At 44.6% G+C, this 24,699-nt stretch overlaps 1 protein-coding gene across 1 annotated transcript in view; it reads right to left on the bottom strand.

The window, feature by feature from the left end:
• The window catches only part of LOC148505450 (uncharacterized), a 103,342-nt gene that overhangs the window by 17,064 nt on the left and 61,579 nt on the right, over positions 1 to 24,699 (bottom strand). Inside the window, exons 9-14 of the mRNA XM_088448267.1 lie at positions 23,896 to 23,963; positions 22,898 to 22,955; positions 12,028 to 12,095; positions 7,322 to 7,398; positions 7,135 to 7,217; positions 3,297 to 3,395 (exon numbers count right to left, since the gene is read on the bottom strand). Coding sequence (XP_088304393.1) covers positions 3,297 to 3,395; positions 7,135 to 7,217; positions 7,322 to 7,398; positions 12,028 to 12,095; positions 22,898 to 22,955; positions 23,896 to 23,963 — 453 coding nt within the window. The remainder of the gene's footprint in view (positions 1 to 3,296; positions 3,396 to 7,134; positions 7,218 to 7,321; positions 7,399 to 12,027; positions 12,096 to 22,897; positions 22,956 to 23,895; positions 23,964 to 24,699) is intronic.

Genomic DNA, 24,699 nt, shown 5'->3' on the forward strand with positions numbered 1-24,699 from the left:
ATTCCAGATTAGCCTGATTATAGGTGTGTTGGCAAAAATGGAACTATTTATAAGTGTTTATAGTTGCTGCAAAATGTAGGTACCTGGTTCAGACCGAAGTTACTTGACACAGATTCACTTAATAACAGATTCACTTAACATAATATATACTGTATGTATAGGGCAGGTAAAGGATATGTACAGAGTTGTATATTTTCACTTCCTTAATGCATTTTAACAGTTGAATTCAGCCCTGAGATACTGACTGTGTGACAAACAGTATATCAACAAAACTACTAGTCATAAATAAATTCAATAGAGTATTTAATACACTGATAAACAATACTTACAATAATTACACAGATAACTTATTATTAGACATGTGCGCCTACCCTCGTGTTTTTTTTTTTTGTTTTGGATCTGGATCCCCCATCTGAATTGGTTTTGCCAAAACCTCACCTCCTTGTTTTTTTTTTGTGTTTTGGTTTTGGATCTGGATTTTTTCTTAAAAAATCATAAAAACAGCTAAAATCACATAATTTGGGCCTGTTTTTGTTCCTACAGTGTAATTAACTTCAATAACATTTATTTCCAGTAATTTCCAATCAATTTTGACCACCTCACAATATTATTTGCTTTATCTAGTTAAGGCCAAAAGGTTGCATCCAGCTAGCTGGCTGACTAAGCGAAGTGACACAGTGGGCGGCACTAACATGTGGCAGTTCAGCTTCTAATTTCCAACGCGGATACAGTGTGTTATACATTGTGGGTTGGATACACCTATAGTGCACTTACTCTGACAGCATTGTCGGCAGAGCGGGGTTGCTGACGGTGTCCTCAGTACATGGAATGGCAGTGTCCTCAGTGAAGGGTACCGGTGATGTCGGCAGTGCGGGGGTGCCAGCAGTGTCTTTAGTGCAGGTTTGCTGCCTGTGTCGGCAGTGCGGGGGTTGCTGGCGGTGTCCTCAGTACATGAAATGGCAGTGCTGCGGTGCTGGCAGTGTTCTTAGTGAAGGGTACCGGCGGTGTCGGCAGAGCGGGGGTGCCAGTGGTGTCCTCAGTGCAAGTTTGCTGACTGTGTCGGCAGTGCAGGGGTGTTCTCAATGCAGGGTGCCGGCAGAGCGGGGGTGCCAGCAGTGTCCTCAGTGCATGTGATGCTGACAGTGTCGGCAGTGCAGGAGTGCTGGTGGTGTCCTCATTGTGGGAGTGTCAGCAGTGTGGGGATCGCTGACGGTGTCCTCAGTACGTGGGGCAGCCGTGCAGGGGTGCCAGCAGCAGTGGTGTCGGCAGCAGGGGATGCTGCCAGTGGGGGTGCCGGCAGTGTCGGCAGTGGGGGGTGCTGGTGGGGGTCAGGCGGTGGGGTATGGCGGGCACCATCATCTTCTTCAGTGTTCATTTTCAATGGGCTTAACGCTGATTGGCTGAGAGCCGTGACAGACGGCTCTCTCAGCCAATCAGCGTTAAGCCCGCTCAATACAAAACCTCGCGACCCGACTGCGGGGTCGCAAGGTTTTGCCTTGGGTGAGGGATCCGGGGCAGGCAGGGAGATTCGAGCTTCGCTCGGATCGCCCCGGATCCCCGAAATTTGGGTGGGTTCGGATCTCTGAGATCCGAACCCGCTCATCTCTACTTATTATAGAACAAGAATGTCAGATCTGGCTTCATATTGCATCTCACCATCACTGACAGAACAAGTCATACAGTAAAGGTAACGCAAATTCTGGAATGTCCTACATATAGAGGGCAAACAAGTGCCATTCATCCACTATTGGTAGCATTAGTCCTCTACTTTCAGCTGGAAAAACCATACAAAACTTGATTTTGTCTCTTCACTTGCAATTTATTAGAAATTATTTTTTTTAATTTTAATTTGTTCATAGAATCAGTAATAAAATGACAGCTACCCCACATCATGAAAGAACAACCTGATCTTCTCAGCTACTCACATCATAAGGAGCAATATTTTTCTCCTACCTAATAGACATAATATTGATATGCAAACCCATTAACTCAAGAGAATCAGGTGAGAATCGCATGAGAGGAAGACCTGATACTGTAGGAGAAGGCTGTTGTAGTCCAGTCAGAAAATGAGAACTACACACGGGACGATTTGCTCCATGAACGGGGTGTGCTGATTGTTGTTAATGATGCTGAGCAGAAACACTGAACGAAATCATGAACGATTTTGTTCAGTGCCAGGCTCCCTCCCTCATCCCTGAACATGTTCAACCTGACATTAACGTCAAGTTGGACAGAAGGTTCGAGCTATGAACGTTAACTACCAACTACAAATGGGGATATCGTTATCGTTCAGTCATCAAAAAATTGCTGCGTGTTAAGATTATCAGACTGTATGTGGGGAGTGAAGAAGAGGGAGTATAGATGACTATTGACCATCGTTGGTTAACAACCATTGATGGTTAACTACCAGAGAGTGATGGTGTTACCATCAATGGTGAAGAGTCAATGGTTCTCCACTATGATGTCACAGATCCCCGAAATGTTTTCCTTTCTCCCTAGTTCTGCACCCTGGTGTGACTTTCAAAGTTCCGATGCCACCTCTGATTGGCCTGCTGACTATTGCGTAATACCGCAGGGATGAGACAAGATCGTCAATAGTTTACCATTTATGTTCACCCACCAATGGCCATCCATAGGAAAGAGTTGTGTCATTGTAGCAAATTTAAAGCTGTAAAGGGTAATCCAGCAATCCAACTTCAGGTTATATGAGATTCAATGGGATCTCCACTATTTGTAAGGGGATGTGTTGCATATTAAATCAAGAAGGGGTTGGGCAACACGGATGGTGTAATGGTTAGCATTACTGCCTCATAGCACTAAGGTTCTGGGATCAATTTACACCACGGCCCTAACTGTGTGGAGTTTGTATATTCTCCCAGTGTTTGCATGGGTTTACTCGGGGTACTCTGGTTTCCTCTCACAATCCACAAATATACTGGTAGGTTAATTGGCTCCTAACAAAACATTAACCCTAGTGTGTATGTGTGTGAGCATGTGGTAAGGAATATAGATTGTAAGCTCCACTGGGGCAGGGACTCTGCAGAATATATGTGCGCTATATAAATAACTGGTAATAAATAATCCAAAAATGGATTTGCAGATTTTGCATACACAATTATTAATTTCCTATTTACATGAATACATTTATTTTTCCATGCAAAACGATTAGCCAGAATATCAAAGTCATGAGTACCATCATACCTGTAGTACAACATAGAATGTTATAATTTGAGCTCTTTGTCATACAATCTATTTATGTACAAAAATTAATTGCTTACATATTTTATTCTATGTACCTGATTAACTCTCTTGTTATAGTTTTCTCTCAAGTCAGTGTGTTCATTCAGGAGTTGTTGTACTTCTTCCCTGCTTTTGTCACTGGTTATTTTACAATCCTATTATTTAAGAAAAAAATTAAAAATAATGACACTATTGAAACAAGAAGTATGAGGTGATCAGAGGTAGAACACTGCAGTTATTGATAACACTTACAGTGCATGATTACATTTATGTGACTTTAGGGGCGAGATGCACTAAACGGAAAATGCGGTAAAAACACAGTTTCCGGGTTTTTACTGCATTTTCCGTATACACTATTGTCCTGGCCGCCGGGCTCTGATACGGTGGGTAATGCCAGCTTTTGCTGGCGTTACCCTATAGAAACCTATGGGCTTCTACCACATCGCGCTGCTATGAGGGATCAGATCGAATCCCCCCCAGCATGCCCCGCGGCCACTGCGTCACTCTGCGTCACTCTGCGCATGCGCAGATGGACTCCCGGGTCATAAACCCGGAAGTCCAGGGCGCAGCGGACATCGCAAAGGGTAGCTCTTATCGGAAGAGCTGTCCTCTGCTGTACTGATCACATATATTAGTGCATATGCGATCAGAACAAATGCGGTGTGTGGCAGTAAGTTTTGCACAGTTAGTGCATCTCGCCCCAGGTAACCTACAGTATTTGAAGAGCACCTTGGGCAAGGAAGCGGCTGTGCATACCGCATACATGCCTACCCTCCCAGGAATTCGCGGGAGGCTCCCGATTTTCCAGGTAACTCCCCCCCCCGGAGGGGTAGGCACTTCTCCTGCGTTCTGCCCACATCCTAGTAAAGTGGGCAGAATGGGGAGAATTTCCACAGCGATCGCAGGTCTCCGTGCAGGGGGCGGGGCTTAATGACACAATTCTTCATGATTTGTGTCATTTGGCCCCACCCTATTTAAATTTGATCCAATCACGGCACTTTGCCACATGGGGGCAGGGCTTAATGACGCAGATTGTCAGGCCCAGCCCCCCGTCGCCACCCTCCTGCTTGTCTTACCCGGGCATCTCCCGGGAACAGAAATATAAAGGTAGGCAAGTATGGCATATCATCCAGTTTATAGGAGGTGTCTATAGGAAGCAGACGCATCCTGACAGCAATAGCGATCTGAGGGCCTGATGCAGCAAGGAACGCAGTTGCTAATACGCATGCAATTGGCCGATTGTTGCGTACGGTGCATGCATCGCATTGCACGTGCGCGAACTAGCCATTGTGAACGGGACTGCGATCGCAGTGACTACGCACACCCATTGCAGAGTGATTAATAGGAACTACCATTTGTGGTTGGTGACAGAGGGGTGGTTGGAGAAACGCAGGTGTGCCAGGGCGTTTGAACGCCATTGCATGGGCGCGCATAAATTATCCACCGCTAAACCATACACAGCCTGAGGCATGATAGCGTGCGCTGAAGTTAGCAATTTCTGAGTAAGGTCAAAGCTTGTGCAAGTGTGCATGAGGCTGTGATGGTACTCTATTGTACCGATGGTTTCAGAGTCTTGCTAAACATTACGGATGTGTGTAAGGTAAAGTGGGCATCCTTGAGTAGTGCAGCGGCAGCATAGCAATCGCAATGAATTAGCATACTATCACAGTTGAACTGCATGCGTAATCGCAGTTGCATTCCGTAGTGAATCAGGCAATGAGAGTAGCGTCTGTAGACGTTGCCTCAGATAACCATTGCGACCATCGTCTTGATGATGGCAGCACCTGCCAGTCTGAGTAAGGTTCAGCTTACTCAGGCTGGCAGCTTGCAAGGCCAGGAAATCTGCATCCACCGACGGGGCCGACATGGAACGCAGCCCAAGCACGCCCCTGCTCTGACCGCTAAATGCCACAGCATGCGGGGCCGGTACAAGGTTTCTTCCCACCCTAGGCATTTCTTCAGCCTTGCACCCCCCCACCCTCGGATAGCTACACAAGCCCTTATACAGTGCCCCCAGTAGTGGCCCCCTATGCAGTGCTCCCAGTAATGGTCCCCCTATGCAGTGCCCATTATATAATGCCCCCAGTAGTAGTCCCCCTATGCAGTGCCCCTAATATAATGCCCCCCAGTAGTAGTCCCACCTACGCATTGCCCCAGGTAGTGGTCCCCCTATGCAGTTCCCCTTATATAACACCCCCAGTAGTAGTCCCCCCTGTTCAGTGCCCCTTATATAGTGCCCCCAGAACTAGTCCCCCCCTGTGCAGTTCCCCCAGTAGTAGCCTCCCCAGCAGTGCCCCCAGTAGAAGTTGTGCCCCCAGTAGTAGCCTCCCCCAAACAATGCCACCAGTAGAAATAGTGCCCCTAATAGTAGCCTCCCCCCAGTAGTAGCCTCCCCAGCAGTGCCCCCAGTAGTAGCCTCCCCCCCAGCAATGCCCCCAGTAGTAATAGTGGCCCCAATAGTAGCCTCCCCCCACAGTGCCCCCATTAGTAGCCTCCCCCCAGCAGTGCTTAGCCTCCTCCCTGCAGTAGTCATGCCCACAGTAGTAGCCTCCCCCAGCAATGCCCCATAGTAATCGTGCCCCCAGTAGTAGCCTCCCCCCAGCAGAGCCCCCAGTAGTGATCCCCCCCAGCAATGCCCCCAGTAGTGATCCCCCCAGCAGTGCCCCCAGTAGTGGTCCCCCCCCAGCGTTGCCCCCAGTACTGATCTCCCTTCCAGCAGTGCCCCCAGTAGTAGCCTCCCCCCAGCAGTGCCCCCAGTAGTGATCTCCCCCACTGCAGTGCCCCCAGTAGTAGTCGTGCGGTGTCCCCAATAGTAGCCTCCCCCCAGCAGTGCCCCCAGTAGTGCTCTCCCCTCCAGCAGTAATCCTAGCCAATCACACACGTAAAAAATTAATAAAAAACTCCACTTACCTTAATCCCCGCTCGGGTGTCCGCTCCTCTGTCCCCTGGGCGGGCCCGCTCTGCATGATGGGAGAGACGTCATGACAAGGGTCTCGTCGCAAGCCCGATGGTCGCGATGGTCTTGACTGTCGCGACCATCTTCCTGGCCGCTCGCTATAGCTGTGGGTGGTCACCCACAGCTATACGAGCGGCCAGGAGGTCGCTCTAAAAATTCAGAAGGACGGCCCTGATTCAGAGCGAGCGCTCTGTCAGAGCGTCTGGCTCTGAATCAGCGCCAGAATGCTGTGGTAAGGCACTGTCTGACATTAAGTGATAGCTCCTTTGGCACTGCTTTATTTATTTATAGCTCCCAGGATCTGACTTTTATCTCCTTTGAATCATTGTTATTAGTCCATAGAGGAGATTGCATTATATTTTCTGATCATTTAACTTAAATTGACAGAATACATGTGCTAGAGTGATATTACACAGGGTACACAGCTTATTACTGCAATTACTGCCCCGAGCAGCTTTCACTGGAGTGGGGACCCCTATGGGAAGTTCCCTTCTCAGCTATGCTCCTACTTCGCAAATATACATTGCACCTATATTAATGTGAGTACTACTAATCATGGTCTCTCTACCACCATTATTATTATTTCAGGTCTCGTAATATTTTTTAAAAGACCTTTCAAATAACACTTTATGGTCAAGCCTGGGAACACCAACATTACTTTAAATAGCAAAGCAGTGACTTTGTTTAATCTCATACTGAACATGGCGTCTTGTAAGCCGCTGTCAGCGACCCACCCGTGTCTGGCTAGCCTCCCCCCTGTAACCTCCCAAGGACACCCACAGAAATGACAGCCATTGCGTCCAAATTCGTTATGCAGTAACCATCGGGAGGCATTCGCACTGCAACTCGGACCCTCGCGCAGTCTTACATCGGCCATGCGGCACCGACACAGTGTCCACCTCTAAATCAGGCCTCTTGTGCGGTCTTGTATGGTTTACCTGTAGTTCTTTTAGAGTCTGTAGCAGAAATGGTAACACTTGTTCTTTTTCATGATCTAATCTTTCGTTGTTCACAAGAAGACCTTAAGAGATAAATAATAAGAGACAACACTAAGAAATGCTGTCATATATCTTTACAAAGTGTAAAGTAAAGTTTCATTGTACTGTATATACTGCAGATACTTACATTCTAATTTTCTGAGTAAATCTGCCAGATGTTGATAGCAAGCAACAATAATCTCAGTATTCATTGCAGATCGTTTACTGGAAGGAAAACAAAATGTCTTATTATCCAAAATATGAACTGAACAGTCCAACACACATTTAGTAATTACCATGTGCTCGCAACTACAATAACCCAGGGCCAGCCATCATTCTAAAACATGTTAATTGAAAATTATATTTGCAAGCACAACATCACAATGTCCCAATAAAAAATATATAATTATCACAACATACACAAGCAAAGCTAGGCTAAGTATAAATATGTGTTCTCTAGTGTAAACATATAGGGCCTGAATAATGCTGGGTACACACTGACCGATATATATTATACGCAGGGCCGGTGCAAGGTTTACGGGCGCCCTAGGCAACAATTCATCAACCGCCCCTGCTCCATCCAATTCATAATATGCCACGCATCAGTCTCCCTAGTTAAATAACATGCCACACAGCAGTGTCCCAAATTCATAATATACTATATAGAATATTACACACAGCAGGGCGCCAAAATCATAATGTACCTCATAACACTGCCGCAAATTCATATATTAATAAATTAATTGCCACACAACTGTTCCACAAATTCATTATATGCCACTCAGCCATGAATTATGCCATTTATTTATTTTTTTAATGGACTCAGCGGCGCCCTCCAATGCAAGGGCCCTTAGGCGGCTGCCTAAGGTTGCCTAATGGTAGCACCGGCCCTGATTATACGTACAGGGCCTGATACTAAGATGGACGCAAATCCTCTCATGACTACGATTCTGCAGGCAACAGATTACCAAACGACTTAGCTGATGTCTTACACATGCAAGACCCAGAAAGCTATGCCAAGCAGACATCGCGGGTTTCCAAACACACAGAGGGCTCTCTTGCTGCGAGCAAGGACGCAGTGGCTAATTTATGGACGTCCATAAAAAAGTGTTTAACCATTTCGACACGCCTGCGTTTTTCTAACCACCCCCCATTACCTCCCCCAAACGCTGACTACCTGTCACTCACTTTGCGAGTGAATCCTCTGTGTGAGCGTGATTGCAAAACAATCATTGTGAGTGCGCAATGCGGCTTTCGCGCATGCACAATGGCTAACAATCACTCAAAATATCGGCATTGGGTGCGGGTCTGAATCAGGCCCATTAATTGGATGCTTGACATGGTCAAGACCTTGTAATAGTTACCCACACTGTGATTTCTATTTTGGTACATGCTTTAATAATTATGGAATGTATCTAATGTTGTTTGTTACATTCTTGATATTAAGTTACAATGAAAACTGTTACAATTAATTCCAATGGTCCTACTTTATTAATGGTGCATCAGCCCATCTTCAACTCATTTGTATATTTCATTTGGTGCAAGACTAAACTTCTTGGCCTGGTGAGCGTGAGCTTACGCTCTCTGCTGCTGGCAAAAAAAGTTGCAGTTCTGCAACCTATTCAGTGTCAGTTGCATTTACAGGCCTGTAGCTGCACCTCCATCCCCTGCATGTGGGATACGTTCAGTATCCCAACTCAGGGGATGCCGGTGCTTGAAATATCCCAACAAGGGCCGGATTATAGGCAGGGCAACAGGGCCGGTCGTCCCGGGGCCCCCACTCCTAGGGGGGCCCCACACCTTGTTCCCTGCTATTGCTACTTAGACCGGCGCTGCGGTGTTCCTCGGGAGGCAGTCAGCCGGGTAGCGCTGAGCACTTGGGATCAGAGAGCGGCGCTGCTCCAGCCGGTGGCAGGCAGGCTATGTGGTGCCTGTGGTGGGCTGTACGGCAGTGCGGGCGTGACTTCAGAGGTCACGTCGCGCAGCCCCACTCCAGCCCACCCGGCCTCAACCGCAACTGAACGAATCCTGCCTGAAGCCCACGGAGGTGAGCAGACAGGAGGGTGACAAGTAGTGTGAGTGAAATAATGTTTTTATTGTTTTTATTTAAGTGTGGTGCTGCTGGGCTGGGTGTGGGGGGCACACTATTACATTTTATATATATATATATATATATATATATACACACACATACACATACACAGTATCTTTGATCATTGATAGGGGCCCCCACAGACTTTAATCCGGCCCTGATCCCGACCGCCGGCATCCCGAAGGTAAGCAGCTGGGTTTGGAGGATGGGTTAGGGTTAAGCACTATGGGGAGGGTTAGGGTTAGGCACTATAGGGGAGGGTTAGGGGAGGTTAGGTTTAGGCACTAGGGGGGAGGTTAGGTTCAGGCATTGGGGAGGGAGGGTTAGGGTTAGCATAGGGAGAGGAGGAGGGTTAGGATACCTACTGACAAGAGACGGTGTCCTAACCCTGTCGGGATGCTGGCGTTGGGATTTTGACCACTGGAATCCCGAGCGCCGGCATCCCATACCCATCCCCTTCATGTACCTGGGTCCGATGTGACTGGAGTACGAATGGAGGCTGTGAGAACTGAAAATGCTAAAGATATCAGTACACAATGCATATGTATGGCTGTGAAATCAAATTCTGGGGCACCCATGTGACAGGATATTTAAACTTTCCAGAGCTCATTCCCGATAGGCAATGCCATCTAGACACTTCCCCAAGAGTCCCAGCGTCCCCCATGGCTCACACATGCGCTGGACTATGACCGCTTATACGCAGAAGTACTCCCAGGTCATGAGCCCGGAAATCCTCACACCGCAATGGACAGTTAAATCAGAAGAGTTGTCCTTTGCAGTTTTAATTGCAAATCTTCATGTATACAGCGTTAATAAACACAGCTATGCATACAATCAGTGGTGAGATGCATCACATTCACAATGTATTCCGCCCATAATCGCCTTAATGCTAATATGTTTCAGAATTATAAATAATTTCCTCAATTGCAATGAAATAATCTAATGCATGATACATTTTATTCCATGTATAGATTGTAAGATTGCCATGTGTAGATTGTAAGATTGCCATGTATAAATTGTACATTTGCCATGTATAGATTGGAAGATTGCCATGTATAAATTGTAAGCTTTCCATGTATAGATTGTACATTTGCCATGTATAAATTGTAAGCTTTCCATGTATAGATTGTACATTTGCCATGTATAAATTGTAAGCTTTCCATGTATAGATTGTAAACTTGCCATGTATAAATTGTACTCTTGTCATGTATAGATTGTAAGCATGCCATGTATAGATTGTAAGATTGCCATGTATAAAATGTAAGCATGCCATGTATAGATTGCAATCATGCCATGTATAGATTGCAATCATGCCATGTATAGATTGTAAGCATGCCATGTATAGATTGTAAGATTGCCATGTATAGATTGTACGCTTGCCGTGAATAGATTGTAAACTTGCCATGTATAGATTGTAAGTTTGTTGTGTATAGATTGTAAGCTTAACGTATATAGATTTTAAGCTTGCCCTGTATAGATTTTAAGCTTGCCATGTATAGATTGTAAGCTTGCCGTGTATAAATTGTAAGCTCGTCGTGTATAGATTGTAAGCTTGCCATGTATAGATTGTAAGCTTGCCATGTACAGATTGTAAGCTTGCCGTGTATAAATTGTAAGCTTGTCGTGTATAGATTGTAAGCTTGCCATGTATAGATTGTAAACTTGTCGTGTATAGATTGTAAGCTTGCCATGTACAGATTGTAAGTTTGCACACAGAAGACCTGAGTCATAGTTGTACATTACTGTACAGTCGCTGCGACTTTATATGCAGCAGCTGTGCAATAACATGCTAATGCCGCAGGAGGTGTCATGTGTAAATAGACGCCTCCTGCCAGTTTCTGTGATCGGTCATCTGAGTAACCTTCAGGTTACTCAGGAGGCCGGTGGTTCACGCAGCTGAAGCCAGTGACGTTTCATACAAGGGCGCAGCCACTTAAAGCGGCATGCCCAGAAATTAGGGCCCACACGCCCCCGTATTCTGGTACACTGTCTAACGCAGCCCTCGCTCCGCCCCCAAACACCCGCAGTCTGTCAATCAGGCTGCAGCATCCGGGCACTACAAGCGAGCACACAGAAGGAGAGCTACACATTATCAGTACAGATCCTGCACATGTGCTGATCTTCAAACATCGGAGTTGTACGCAAACCGTCGGGTTTGTATACAATAATGAACAGGCCCAGAGTCCTTTCTTATTGTCAGTTACTATCCAGTCTTATGTTTGTTTGCAATTGAGATTTTTTTAGGCTTCTGATTACTGCAAATCTTAGCAAGTGAAGCTGCCGCCCAGAACACAACATAGGCGCCCACCGGAGCCATCGCAAACTTATTCGCAACTGTATACATATACGCAGACTATACGCAGGAACTACAAACATTGACGGATATGGTAGCCCTATGGCTATGCTGACTGGCCGTGGAAGTAGCGACGCAAGTGCCATGTTTCACTACGTACATGATCGCAGCTGACAACAGATACACGCCCTGAAAACAGCCATGACATGTCTGCGTTTTTGCTTCCACTCCCAGTTACTTCCCGCAAACGGTGCCTTCCTGGGAATTACTCCATGATAAGAATCTCAGAGTGACAGTGATCACAAAAGCATTTTACACATACACAGGGTGATCATTGCGCAGATAATCGCTCACTTGTGTGAACATCGGTGATTGTGTACAAACATGAATTAGGCCCTCTGTTTGTTCTGAATTGTAAATTACTGTGGAATATGTTGGTGCTGTATAACTATTAATAATAAGTAGTTACCTTGATTTTGTATGACTATCCATCCTTGAAGAACTTTGCTCACTCTTCAAATTAGATTCTTCTACAGCCTAAACATAAAAAAAAAAGTAGGAAAAATAGCATACAGCATAAACGCAAAACAAGCACATAGACACAACAGAAACAGGCTTTAAGAGTTTCAGGGGTCTATTTACTAAGCAGTGTTAGGAGACAGAGGGCCTGATTCAGACCCGGTTGCTCTGAATCAGGGCCGGGTTTTTTTTCAGAACGGCCTCCTGGCCGCTCGCATAGCTGTGGGTGACCACCCACAGCTACAGCGAGCAGCCATGATGATGGTCGCGATGGTCAAGACCAGGCTTGCGGCGAGACCCTTGGTCTCATGGCCGCAAGCCCCAGAGAGATTTCGGCTCTAACAGAGCCGGAATCTCTCCACTGACATCACTTTTGATGTCAGTGGGGCTGGCCCCAAACGGTAGGCGTTCTCATGGGAACGCCTCCGTTTGGGCAGCCACCCCCCTGGCCCACCCACCAAAGGGGGCGAGCTGTCACTCAACATCGACAGCACACCCCTTTGGTGCGAGACCCGGAGCAACGGATTGCCCGGCGCTATCCGGGTCTCGCGCATGCGCACGACGGAGCCGGCTCCGTCGTGCGCATGCGCACTGGGCCACAATCGACCCGCTTGTGAGCGCATAGCGCTCGCGAGCGGGTCTGAATCAGGCCCTGTGTGCCCTGAGAAATCAAAATCACAAATCCCTGAGGAGAGTGCAAGTGTGTCCGCGGTTGCCATTTGCTAGCCAGACCTAAATACTAGTGTACTGGAGGATCCTCCAAGTTCCAACATTCGTGCGCATGCGCTCTGGGCCACCATTGAACCGGTTGCGAGCGCATAGCGCTTGCGACCGGGTCTGAATCAGGCCCCGAGTGAAAAGTGATTAAGAAAGTGATACGGTGCCAGCCAATCAGCTCCCTACTGTCATCTCACAACCTGTGTTTGAAAAATGACAGTTGAGAGCTGATTGGCTGGTACCTTATCACTTTCTTATCACTTTTCACTCTGTCTCCTAACACTGCTTAGTAAATAGACCCCAAAAGTTAAATATTGCAACTGCAAAAGCAGACGCAATTCGGTCGATGGTGTGTACTGCGCATGTGTATGCATCGCAGTGTGCATGAGGTAGCATTGCGAATGCTCACGCAGATACACAGCCATTGCAGCGTGAGTGATGGGATGTCAGCGTTTGTGGGTGGTGACGTCGGAGTGGTCGGAGAAACGCAGGTGTGCCTGTCCATTTGAACGCCATGGTATGGGCATGCTTAAATTAGCCACTGGATGACATACGCAGCTTGTGTACTTACTGCGTGCGACGAGGTTAGCAATTTCTGAGTAAGGTCAGAGCTGCTGTAAATGTGTGTGAGGGGCCGATGTTACTCGATGTTCCTGACGTATACACAGGACTGTAAGGTATTATGGATGTGAGATAGTGGTAGTGGGCATCTCTATCCTGGCTGTGCGACGGCTTTGCAATAGAATTCATTAGCATATTTTTGCTGCAGACCAGCGTGCGTAATCGCAGCTGCGATCATAATAGCGATCCATAGTGAATCAGGCCCTAAGACTGATTTCCTCATACCAGAATTTTTTCCAGAATTTTTTCCAGAGTTGAAGCAAAGGCAGTTGGTTGCAGTGCAGCATGGAGGAGGGATAGGTGGCACCAAGGATTTGTGTAAGACTGTACAGATCCAGCTGGGTTAAATGCAAGCCTATCTTGGAAGCTTGAAGAGTGCATGAGTGTTTGTATTTGTGGTGTGGTTACTGGACTGGTAGATTGTTTAATAGCAGGAATGCATTCGGAACAATTTTAGGGAAACTGGGATACTGAATCTTTAATTGCTGGTGGTGGGTATATTGTAGAACGCAGGAAACAATGGGATAAATTTGTACTTATATACTCAGAAGTGTTACTAATGAAATTGACATTAATTCTGAGTTATAAAACAATGCCACAATGTACCACTTCTAATTTAAATTCAGTCACTGGGGTCTATGTACTAAGCTTTGGGGGAAGATGTAATAACCTTTGGAGAGTGATAAAGTGGAGAGAGACAAAATATCAACTAATCAGCTCCTAACTGTCACTTTACAGGCTGTGTTTCAAAAATGGCAGTTAGGAGCTCATTGGTTTGTACTTTATATCCATCCATTTTATCTATCTCAATGCAGGTAATGGCATCCTGCTTGCAACATGGTCGTACCTTACCGGTAATCTCACTCAGTGATGCATGGTGTTTTGTGCTTGTATGTTTTATTCATTTCTGCTTCTTTGCTCTGCTTTGTTACTCTCCAGCTAATTCTTCCCTGATCCAGGCCTTTAGGGAGATGTGCAGATTTTCAGACTCATTATCTCTTTATCCCACACTGGACACCATGATGAGTGGGGATAAGCAAGTTAGTTGTCTTGCTGGGTTGGGTATGGGATATCGGCGGTCATGATGCCAGTGGTCAGAATACCTACAGCGGTATCCCGACTGTCAGAATCCCGACTTCCTCATTGGTGTGTTTGTGTCTTCATATTTGATTTAAATATTGTCTTGCTGTCTTTCCACGATTTTTGATTGGTTGCAGTGGCATTTACTAGTTCAAAGTGTAAGCAGTATGTTTATTAGAGGTCGATTTTGGTAGATTTTGTCTTTTTTGCTGTATTTTTAGGTGATTTTAAGTCAATTTTGCAAATCACCCGATTCCTCGGCAGCCCAGTCTGAAACTGCCAATCAGCCATAACATTAAAACCACCTCCGTAATATTAGGTCCCCCTTGTGCCGTCAAAATAGCTCTAGCCCGTCGAGGCATTGACTCCACAAGACATGTGAAGGTATTCTGTGGTATCTGGCACCAAGACATTAGCAGCAGATCCTTCTAAGTCCTGCAATTTGTGAAGTGGGCCTTCCATGGCTCGGACTTGTTTTTGCAGCACATCCCACAGATGGTCAATCGCATTGAAATCCAGGGAATTTGGAGGCCAAGTTAAATCCTTGAACACGTTGTCATCTTCCTTGAGCCTTGTGTGCCTATGACTCTGTCGCCGGTTCACTGGTTGTCCCTCCTTGGACCACTTTTGGTAGGTACTAACCACTGCATACTGGGAATACCCCACAAGACCTGCCATTTTGGAGATGCTCTGACCCAGTCATCAGCCATTATAATTTGGCCCTTATCAAAGTCACTCAGATCCTCATGATTGTCCATTTTTCCTGTTTCCAATTCATCAACTTGAAGAACTGACTGTTCACTTGCTGCCTAATATATCCCACCCCTTCACATGTGCCACTGTAATGAGCTAATCAATGTTATTCAGATGACCTATCAGTGGTTTTATTGTTATGGCTGATGGGTTTATATATAGTTTTAAAATTATGTGGCCCTTACTTTCCCGGCAAAATATTTTATTTAGATAAAACTTTCCTAAACCCTTTTTACCAATTTATTAATCACCTAAATCCATGGTGGGGAGCCTCTTGTTTCATCCATATTTTTATCCTTAAAGAATTATATTTATATATATTTATATATAACATAGACGATACATACTGCTCTGAGACCTTTTATGTCTTTACACAGAAGTTTGAAGTTTTTTGTAAGACACTGGTGCCATCTTGTGTCTCGTTTTAACTATTGCATATATAAAGTTAGATGCTTTGTTTGGTCTTTTACGTGTAAATAAAAAGCAGTTGCTGAAAATGTAGCATATTTTCAAACAACAGCTCTCTTTTTATAAATGAATGCACATGTTAGGGCCAATTAGGCTTCTTTTCTGAGAACCATCTAAAGATATTGAGAGAAGAATTGTGATACTCCACTTCCCCCATCATTTTTTTAATGAAATAATGGATTAATGAAAACGATCAATATGTGGATGTACTTTGTTTTAATATATGTGCAAGCAATTACTCAGTTATTTCATGCTATCCTAATTAGGAGCCTGAATGGTCAGAGGGTAGAAAAATATATTGGCAAATCAGTAATGACCATCACTTCTCGTTGAGTGGCAAATCATTGGGATGCACACAGTGAGCAACTGCCAGAGAAAGCTTTAAATGCCAGCGGTAAGTTTGAATTTTCTGCTCCCTGTGATGTCAGCAGTCACCTGACCACTAGCAGGGCCGTAGAAAGACGGCTCAAGGCTGGGGAAAAGGGATGACCTAATCGTGGGAGGCATGGCCACGCCCCCTTAGAAAAAAAAGAAAAACATATGTGCAGCAGCGTGAAGCGGTGCCGTGTGCTGGGGGGGGCGCTGTGAGCTCCTCAGCCCGGCATACATCCGAGGGGGGGGGGGGCGTGATCAGTGAGATTTCCCCCCCCACCCCCCTACAGGCAGAGGAGAGGATACCGTTGTTGGTGCTGCAGTGAACAGTCTCCCTCTGCAGCCCGGCACAGAGCAGCGCGTACTGGGCTGCTGACAGTTAAGAGGGAGAGGGGGTGTGATGTGGGACCGGCCCCCCACCAGTCCCCTCCAACAAGCCCTGGCCCGTGTTATTAGTACCCGCCCATTCCCCCTCCCCCCGGCTGGTGTCCTTGACCACTAGTCCAGGAGAATCAATATACAAAATGCATATAAACAGCGTAAATTAGGATATTTAGTAGACATCAAAATACAATAAAGTAGTTTAACCAAAACTTCAAAGTAAACTTTATACCATATAGCTGTAGGTATTTCAGTCTTAGGGGTCAATTCAATTAGATGCGAGTTTGCAAAAGCATACTTGTATCATGAAACACATACATTGCGGCAATGCACACACTTGCAAAATGTGAGAACCAATTACAAATGGCGGGATCGCGCAACTTTTCTACAATAAGTCACCGGGAAGAAGTGCATAAAAAAGTCGGGAAATCATTCTAAACCCCAGAAATTGACAACTGAGATAGCAGGACCATATATAAGCTTTAGTGACAATAAGAAAAGTGCTGGAGCGTCTTAAATGGTGTCAAATGGTTGATTTTTGCATTCTTTATTAATGGTAGAAAAATTATAGAAAGCGTTTTTAACAAAATAAAGTCTTTACAGTATCTTGAGGTACAGAAAAGTGTGTAAAGTTCTTTTTCAATGTTTTAGACAAGTTTTAAAAAATGGGAAGAAAAACTGTTTTAGGTATAATTCCCTCTTCCCATCAATACACCTCTACATACCTGTCTCACATCATTTAACCCATTATTGAGCTTTTTTAGAAAATGTTAAATTAAAACTGACATGTCTTTATTGGCTAAGTCCCTCCAGGTGGGGAGCACCACCAGTTCTTCGTTGTGAACCGACATTTTTACCTCAAAATCAAATAAATAAATACTTTTTCACCTGCTCATATGGTGCACACAAAAAAATAAAAGTGTGAATATTCTAAAAAAAAAAAATGCAATGCTAGTTTGGAATTGATTTGCAAATGCAGTGCGAGTTCGCCGTGAGGACAACTCACAGGACCCATCTCACTCCTAATTGAACTGACCTTTTAGACACTTAAGCTGGCCACACACGGTGCGATATGCACCATGCGACGCGACGGGGGATCCGTCGTCCGACATATTGGGTGGTCCCCACACACGGTGCTATCGGGTGGCTGACCGGCCAATGCCGGCTCCCCCCTCCACCACCCGCATAGCGCTGCATGGGATCGCACATTACATCCCCAGATTGACTGAACCTGCAATAAGATCTGGGAGGCACTATACGACCCCATGGGTGCATGCTCTGTCCGATATCATGCCCATACACGGTACGATAGAGCAGCCAAATTGTACCAATCCGTCAGATCGGCTGCTTTATCACACCATGTATGGGCACCTTTGATCCTGATGTGTTAAATTCTCCCACAGTTGATGTTGTACATATTACACATAAAATAAATACAGTGTAATACTTTAAATAATAAGTCCACACCAAATGTTTCTAAATAAATAAAGAATGGTGGATATATAACCCAGAAGCCAGAGGGAGAAATCACTGCACTCTGTTGGACTGACTCTTGGCCTATCCATTAGCAGATAAATTTGAAAGATGAACGATATATCGTTCAGTTGTTCAATGTATCTGTCATGGATAGGCCCTGAACGATGACAGATGCGGCCGACAAATTGTGTCTTTTGTCTCTCCAATATATTGGTCAATTATCGCTTATCGCTGATAGATATTAGAAATATCTGTCCGTTTATAAGCAGTAAACGACGAACGATATTTTTAATGAAAATTAATAGAAACATTAAAAAAAATCCACTCCCTGAATGATGTCATGCAATAGCGTACGTCGTTCGCAAAAATCTGTCATGTACATGACAGATATCTGTCACCGCAGCCCCAGGAATTTTCAAGGGATAAATCTTTTGTCTTTCATCGTAGAGAAAGATCTGCTGAAATGTAGATTATAGTGAGCATATCACAGGATCCTTCAGAGAAGACCATTTCAGAATCTTAGGATTCCAAAATAACCTGTGATATGCACTATGAATCTACATGTCACTAAGAGTGTGCTGGCAGTCAAGATGAGAATTTCACCGCAGTACCCGAAAGTGAAAAATGGGTACTGTGCTTGGCAAGCCCTGTCAGCATGAGATTTTTAAGCAATTCTTGTTTTGAATAGATTTGTTAAAGGGTAGTGCACCAGGATTGGTATCCTGCTTCTCTGATTATCTTGTTTGAGGATTGATTTAAATTGATCTGTAGACCAGTACCGGACAGAGAGAAGATTGTTCACATTCTTCTGAATTTACACCCATCTGCCATAACATTAAAATCAGCTGCCTAATATTGTGTAGGTTCCCCTCATGCCACAAAAACAGCTCCACAAGACCTCTGAAGGTGTCCTGTAATATCTGGTGCCAACACTTAACAGAAGTTCCTTTAAGTACATTAAATTGTGAGGTAGGGATCCATGGCACTGGCCTTATTTTCCAGCACATTACACAGATTGAGATCTGGTTAATTTGGATGTCAAGTTAACACCTTGAACTCTTATTATGTTCCTCAAACCACTCCTGACCAATTTTTGCAGTGTGGCAGGGCACATTATCCTGATGAAAGAGGCCACTACTGTACCATCAGGGAATACTGTTGCCATGAAGGAACATTGCCTAGAGCATCACACTGCCTCTGCATTCTTCCCACAGTACATCCTGGTGCCATCGCTGCCCCAGGTAAACAACATACACTCACCTGACTGTCCACATGATGTAAAAGAAAACACGATTCATCAGACCAAGCCACCTTCTTCCATTGCTCCATGGTCCACTTCTGAAGCTCACCTGCCCATTGTAGGGGCTTTTGGCGGTGGACAGAGGTCAGTAGGGCACTCTGGCCGGTCTGTGGCGATCTAGCCCCATACACTGCAACCTGCGATGCACTGTGTGTTCTGACACCTTTCTATCATTGGCCAATTGCGGTCTGTTCACGCCTCTAAGTCTGAACGAGCGAGCAAAACTTGCGGTTGTTATTTTGAAAAATACGCCCCCTTGCCGCTCGCACCATACGTCATGTCCGCTATTTATTAGATTAATCGAGTACATCAAACAGCGTATGAACTGCTCGCTATTCTTGTGGCTGGTTTTTTCAACCGCTATTTTGCGAGCAGTTCTGAGTAAAAAAAAACCAAGTGACGTGGTCAATGACGCTGCTGTATTAATTATGCACTCCCTTAAAACGCCCGTTTTGACCTTTAAGCACGCCTGCGTTCGGATCTCCACTCCCCCGTTTTCAAGCACCTTCCCCTGTTACCGCCCACATACGCCTCTTTCTGTCACTCAAAATAGCAGGCATTCGCTATATAGCGAACAAACGATTTTCGGCCGCACTGACTGGTTCGCGCATGCGTATTAAAATCCGTATGCATGCGCAGATGTGCGAACATCGGTCAGAACGAACGAGCGGGCGCTTACGAACGGCTCTGAATCAGGGCCATAGCCAGCATTAATGTTTTTTGAGCAATTTGTGCTACTGTAGCTCTTCTGTGGGATTGGATCAGATGGGCTAGCCTGCTCTCCCCACACATATCAATGAGCCTTAGACGCCCATAACCGTGTTGGTTAGTTAGTTGACCGGTTGTCCTTCCTTGGACCACTTTTGGTAAATAATACCACTGTATAATGGGAACACCCTACAAGACCTGACATTTTGGAGATGCTCTGACCCAGTCATCTATCCATCACAATTTGGCCCTTGTTAAAGTCACTCAGATACTTACACTTGCCCAATTTTCTGCTTCCAATAGAAGAACTGACTGTTCACTTGCTGCCTAATATAATACACCTCTCAGCAGGTGCCATTATAACAAGATAATCAATGTTATTCACTTCACCTATCAGTGGTTTACTGTACATTATGGGTGTATCATAAAAGGGTAGCAGATTTTAGCTTTTCCATCACCTTTAGATCACCCTACCTACATTTAGTTAGATATTTGTGCCTACTGGACTTTATGATTTGTTTATTATTTTATATTGTCCTTATTGTAGAATGAAAATTGTAAACCATAAAATATAAGAGAATAAGATAACAGTCTAGTTATTTCCTATATAACAGTAACGCCAAGTATTTGTTGCATTAGATTTACAGGAGGGTCCCGCAGACAATTCAGATAGGTACCGGACCATCGCCAAAAAGCACTGAAAATGGAATATTGCCATATTCAATTATAAATTAAGTAATTTGGTATTTATGGGAAGCGGTTTGTGTCTCTTTGTCCCGCCACTACCTGTCATCTCAATTCTGTACAGTGCTCTACTGTAATAGCGACTTCTCTTATGATCCCTCCATTGGTCCAATAAACCGTTAAATGAATGAAGCGTGCGTGGAAATAATGAAAATAGCACACATCAAACAGTGCTGTATTTGTGGAACGCTGAAAAGCGGAATGCCCCATTCATATTGGGATATGTTTGTACTCACAGTTGTTGATAGGCTGCAAATCTGTGTTTTTGTGGAGTGCAGAAGGAGCAATATTAGCATTCCCGTATGTCTGGCTAACTACTAAGAATCTGGGGTGACACTCGCAGAAACTAATGGAAGGTACATATCACAGCGTGGGCCTGATTCAGAGAGACGGTACAGTGTCTATGCTGCACACAGTTGACCGATGTTTTACATCTGGCAATGCATCTGAGTCACACAGCACATGAGTCCCGATTGTTAGTGCCCAGGGAAGCAGGACAAAATGCAGGGTATGAAAATGTTTGTGGGCGTTCCTAAACGTAACAGGTGGTGGCTAAGCTGACACCAGCATGTCGCTGACAGCAGCTGCATTCAAAGATGCTGGACCGCTCACACAGGAGGCCATATTTAGAAGGAGAAACTGTGCCTGCCACAGGTCTGGTGCAAGTTTTGACGGTGTGACCGAGACGGAAATGCACTCTCTCTGCTGCAAATGGGAGTCTTATTTTTGTGAAAATCAGCTGTGGCATTAGCATAAGATACATTAGCATAAGATACAGACGTGACTGCGTCCATCTCAAAATCAGCCCCTTTGTCTCTTCCCACTCACCTACTGTCTCCAGTTGCCACAGTGCCTCATCCACCAGGAATTCTGTTTGCCTTCTGAAACCATCGATGCAGCCCATGAAGTGTACTACTACTACTACCACTTGTCCAATCAAGGTCTAGGGCCATTTGGATTATATAGGACACATTGGATTCTCATTTGGCTGATCTAATTAAGTGGAAAATCTTGGACCCTGATGAATGCTCATGAGAGCCTGCTTTGCAGATTAATGATATTTTTGCTGATTTCTTTCTTCCATTCCCAACACCAAGAAAAGCCAAAGGTGTGTGTTAGTCACCCAGGAGGGAGGAGAGTAATGTCAGGATAGAAAATCAGCCAGAGCATGCTCAGACTTTCTTTTAGAATAGAAATGAGTAATGTCCAGGGATAATACTTCCCTCCACACTCTTCCAAATGTTAGGGATTCCCTAAATTCCATGGAAATAAGAGTAATATATATGACAGATGTCATGTATATTCAAAATGACTCCAAATACGTGGTCAAGAGGCTGCATTTAACCTACTTGGAGGGGGTTATTAAAACTGATGGGGTTTTTTTGTAGAGTTTAAAGCATGAAATGTAAAACGCATGTAAAATCTGCAATGGGAAGCTTTGTAAGAAGTCAGTATGAGCAAGCTAAACAGTAGCTCTTCCAATTCATTGTTCCTTGTGAACTGCGTTGTGAAGATAACTTATATTTGTGAAAGGTTTTTTTGAAATAGGTTCCTTGTTGAATTCAATGCAAATAAATTACAAAAATTGAGAGTTGTGCTGTAAATAAAAGAAGGCAGTCACATTTTTTGGGATCCTGTTTTTTAACAAATTACTTGTGTCACGTTCCAAACTGAAAGCAACGTAAGTAATCCATCAGTAAAAATATCTAGGACCTCTATGGAGAGCAGTGAAATACATGGCAAGTCACAGTTGCCTATGCAGATGGCAAACATAGCACATCAAAGTGACCAATGCATCCCTAGCTAGGGGTGCTCACTGACAGTATTGTATTACATGACTGTAACTAGGGGTGTGCGAGCTGTGCTGTCTTTCAGGGCCCTGTGGGTGGCAAGGTCACTGCCCCACAGCCCCTGCATCTTGCTAACATGTACAGCTGTCCATTGCATCCCGAGGACACTCCAGACAGTGCAGTGCTTACAGGTGCTGACAGTCCCGTCCCCTCAGCATGACATCATGCTGAGGGGACGGGGCTGGCACAGGGTGTAGTGCCGCCCTGTTTCAGCACTGCTGTATTACTATATGTGATTAAATGGTAACTCTATAAATATGACTTCAACTTGTTTCACAAAGATGTTAATGTAAAACACATAATAATAATAATAATAATAATAATAATAATAATAATATTAAACGATTTACCAAAGATTGTGTGGTTTCATTCCAGCTGTTTTTATCTTTTTCTTTTTGTATATTTTTCCTGAAATATAAAGTATGTACATTATATTCACAATTCATTATGCAATATTTGTCTATGTTATCTAGAACAGGTTAGCCCAATCTCATGGCCTTGAGCTTTGATTGCTGGCAGGACTTTATTTTTAAAGTAAATGAAATAATCACATTAGCAATCAAAATGAATCCATGACTGATAAATAGATAATTAATGTGGCCTCTGCTGGCCTTTGAGGTCAGAGGTTATACACCCTTGTCCTAGAACTTGAACACTGGGGCCACTAATGTACCACTCTCACCAGGGTCAGTATAAGAGAGGAGAGGGCCCATGTGCAGGCTCCTCTCTGGGAGCACAGTCTGGCTTTGTGCATATGCATGTCTCCAGGAATATCTCTATGATGACTTCTATACTGCGCATGCTCAAATCACTGAGAAAATGCAACACAACAACCCACCCAGTGCTGAGATGTTATTTCCTCAATTAATACATACATGTGCTTGTTGTCCCTTATATACCCAGATGTTTTTCTTTGTCTACTACCTGTACTGTATTTTATTAACAAATATAGCACTTATATAGGATATGCAAATTCTGTTGGCTTAGGAGTTAGAATTGGAATAAAGGGGTAACGGAATAAATGGGGTAGAAAATGCAAAAGTTGCTTTCACCCTTTGCGCACATCCCCGGTAAATATGGACAATCTGGGGACAGTCCATCACCGTTAATATGTAAATACAGTAGAGATGAGCGGTTCGGATTTGGTTCGGTTAAGTTAGAATCTGAAAAACAAATCTTATTGGCTATCCGGCTATCACGTGTTTTGGATAGTCAATAAGATAAATCTGAACTTGCGCTAATTTGGCAAACAGAACCAAGTAAAACCAAACCGCTCATCTCTAGTATACAGTATACAGTATACAGTATACCGCATGAGTACAACATGCAAATATTATATAATATGTACCTATCACAGTCCATCTGAACCTCACTTCCTCGTGTTCTGTCTTCATCTTTACATTCATATTTTACTGCCTGTAAAAATAACAACTGTCATCTTATTTAAAAATAAAAATGTATAATTACATAGAGGAGGAAAACAAAGTCATCACACACTGCCACTGACCACATAAAGACCCAGAGACAATTTATTGAACAGAGCTATAAAAGATATCATGCCGTCTCTCTGGTGTTACAAGAACAAGGATGTTACAGGAATGTTTTTAATATAGGTTTTATTTAGGTTTATTTTAATCACTATGCTGTTGATTCAGAGGTGGACGCTAATGCCGCTGCGACAGCGACATTTTGTGGAGTCGCAGCGGCGATAATATGCAAATGCTAGCTTCATGAAAAATGAATGTAGGGGTGGTGCCAACGGGTGCCCAATCTCTGTGACCTAAGGAGAACTAGTGGGGTAATCCCAAAGGGAATAGAATTGAAAACAGGCAAATGTCTTTCAGCCCCGGAGATATTCTCCAGTTTTAAATGCTAGTTTCAGCCTTCCCCTTGTACACTAGTGTGCGCCAAACAGTGCAGAGACACCCCTGAATGGTGCAACTCCACTGGTGGTTCTGAATACTCCACAACCGGCGCATCATCGCATCCACCATCAACACTTACACCAGCCAAAGGCTGGCACAATGTCTCACAATGTCATTTCTTTGAACATGGCCTCTGTAGCTGCAACTCTGTGTTTGCGAATACAGCCACGTCCACTGACACGCCCATGAGATGGCCTTTTTTCGCGTTCACTTCAGGCCATCTCACA

The sequence above is a fragment of the Taudactylus pleione genome, unplaced genomic scaffold (genome assembly GCF_031769625.1).
Source record: "Taudactylus pleione unplaced genomic scaffold, aTauple2 ptg000454l, whole genome shotgun sequence".
Lineage (NCBI taxonomy): Eukaryota > Metazoa > Chordata > Amphibia > Anura > Myobatrachidae > Taudactylus > Taudactylus pleione.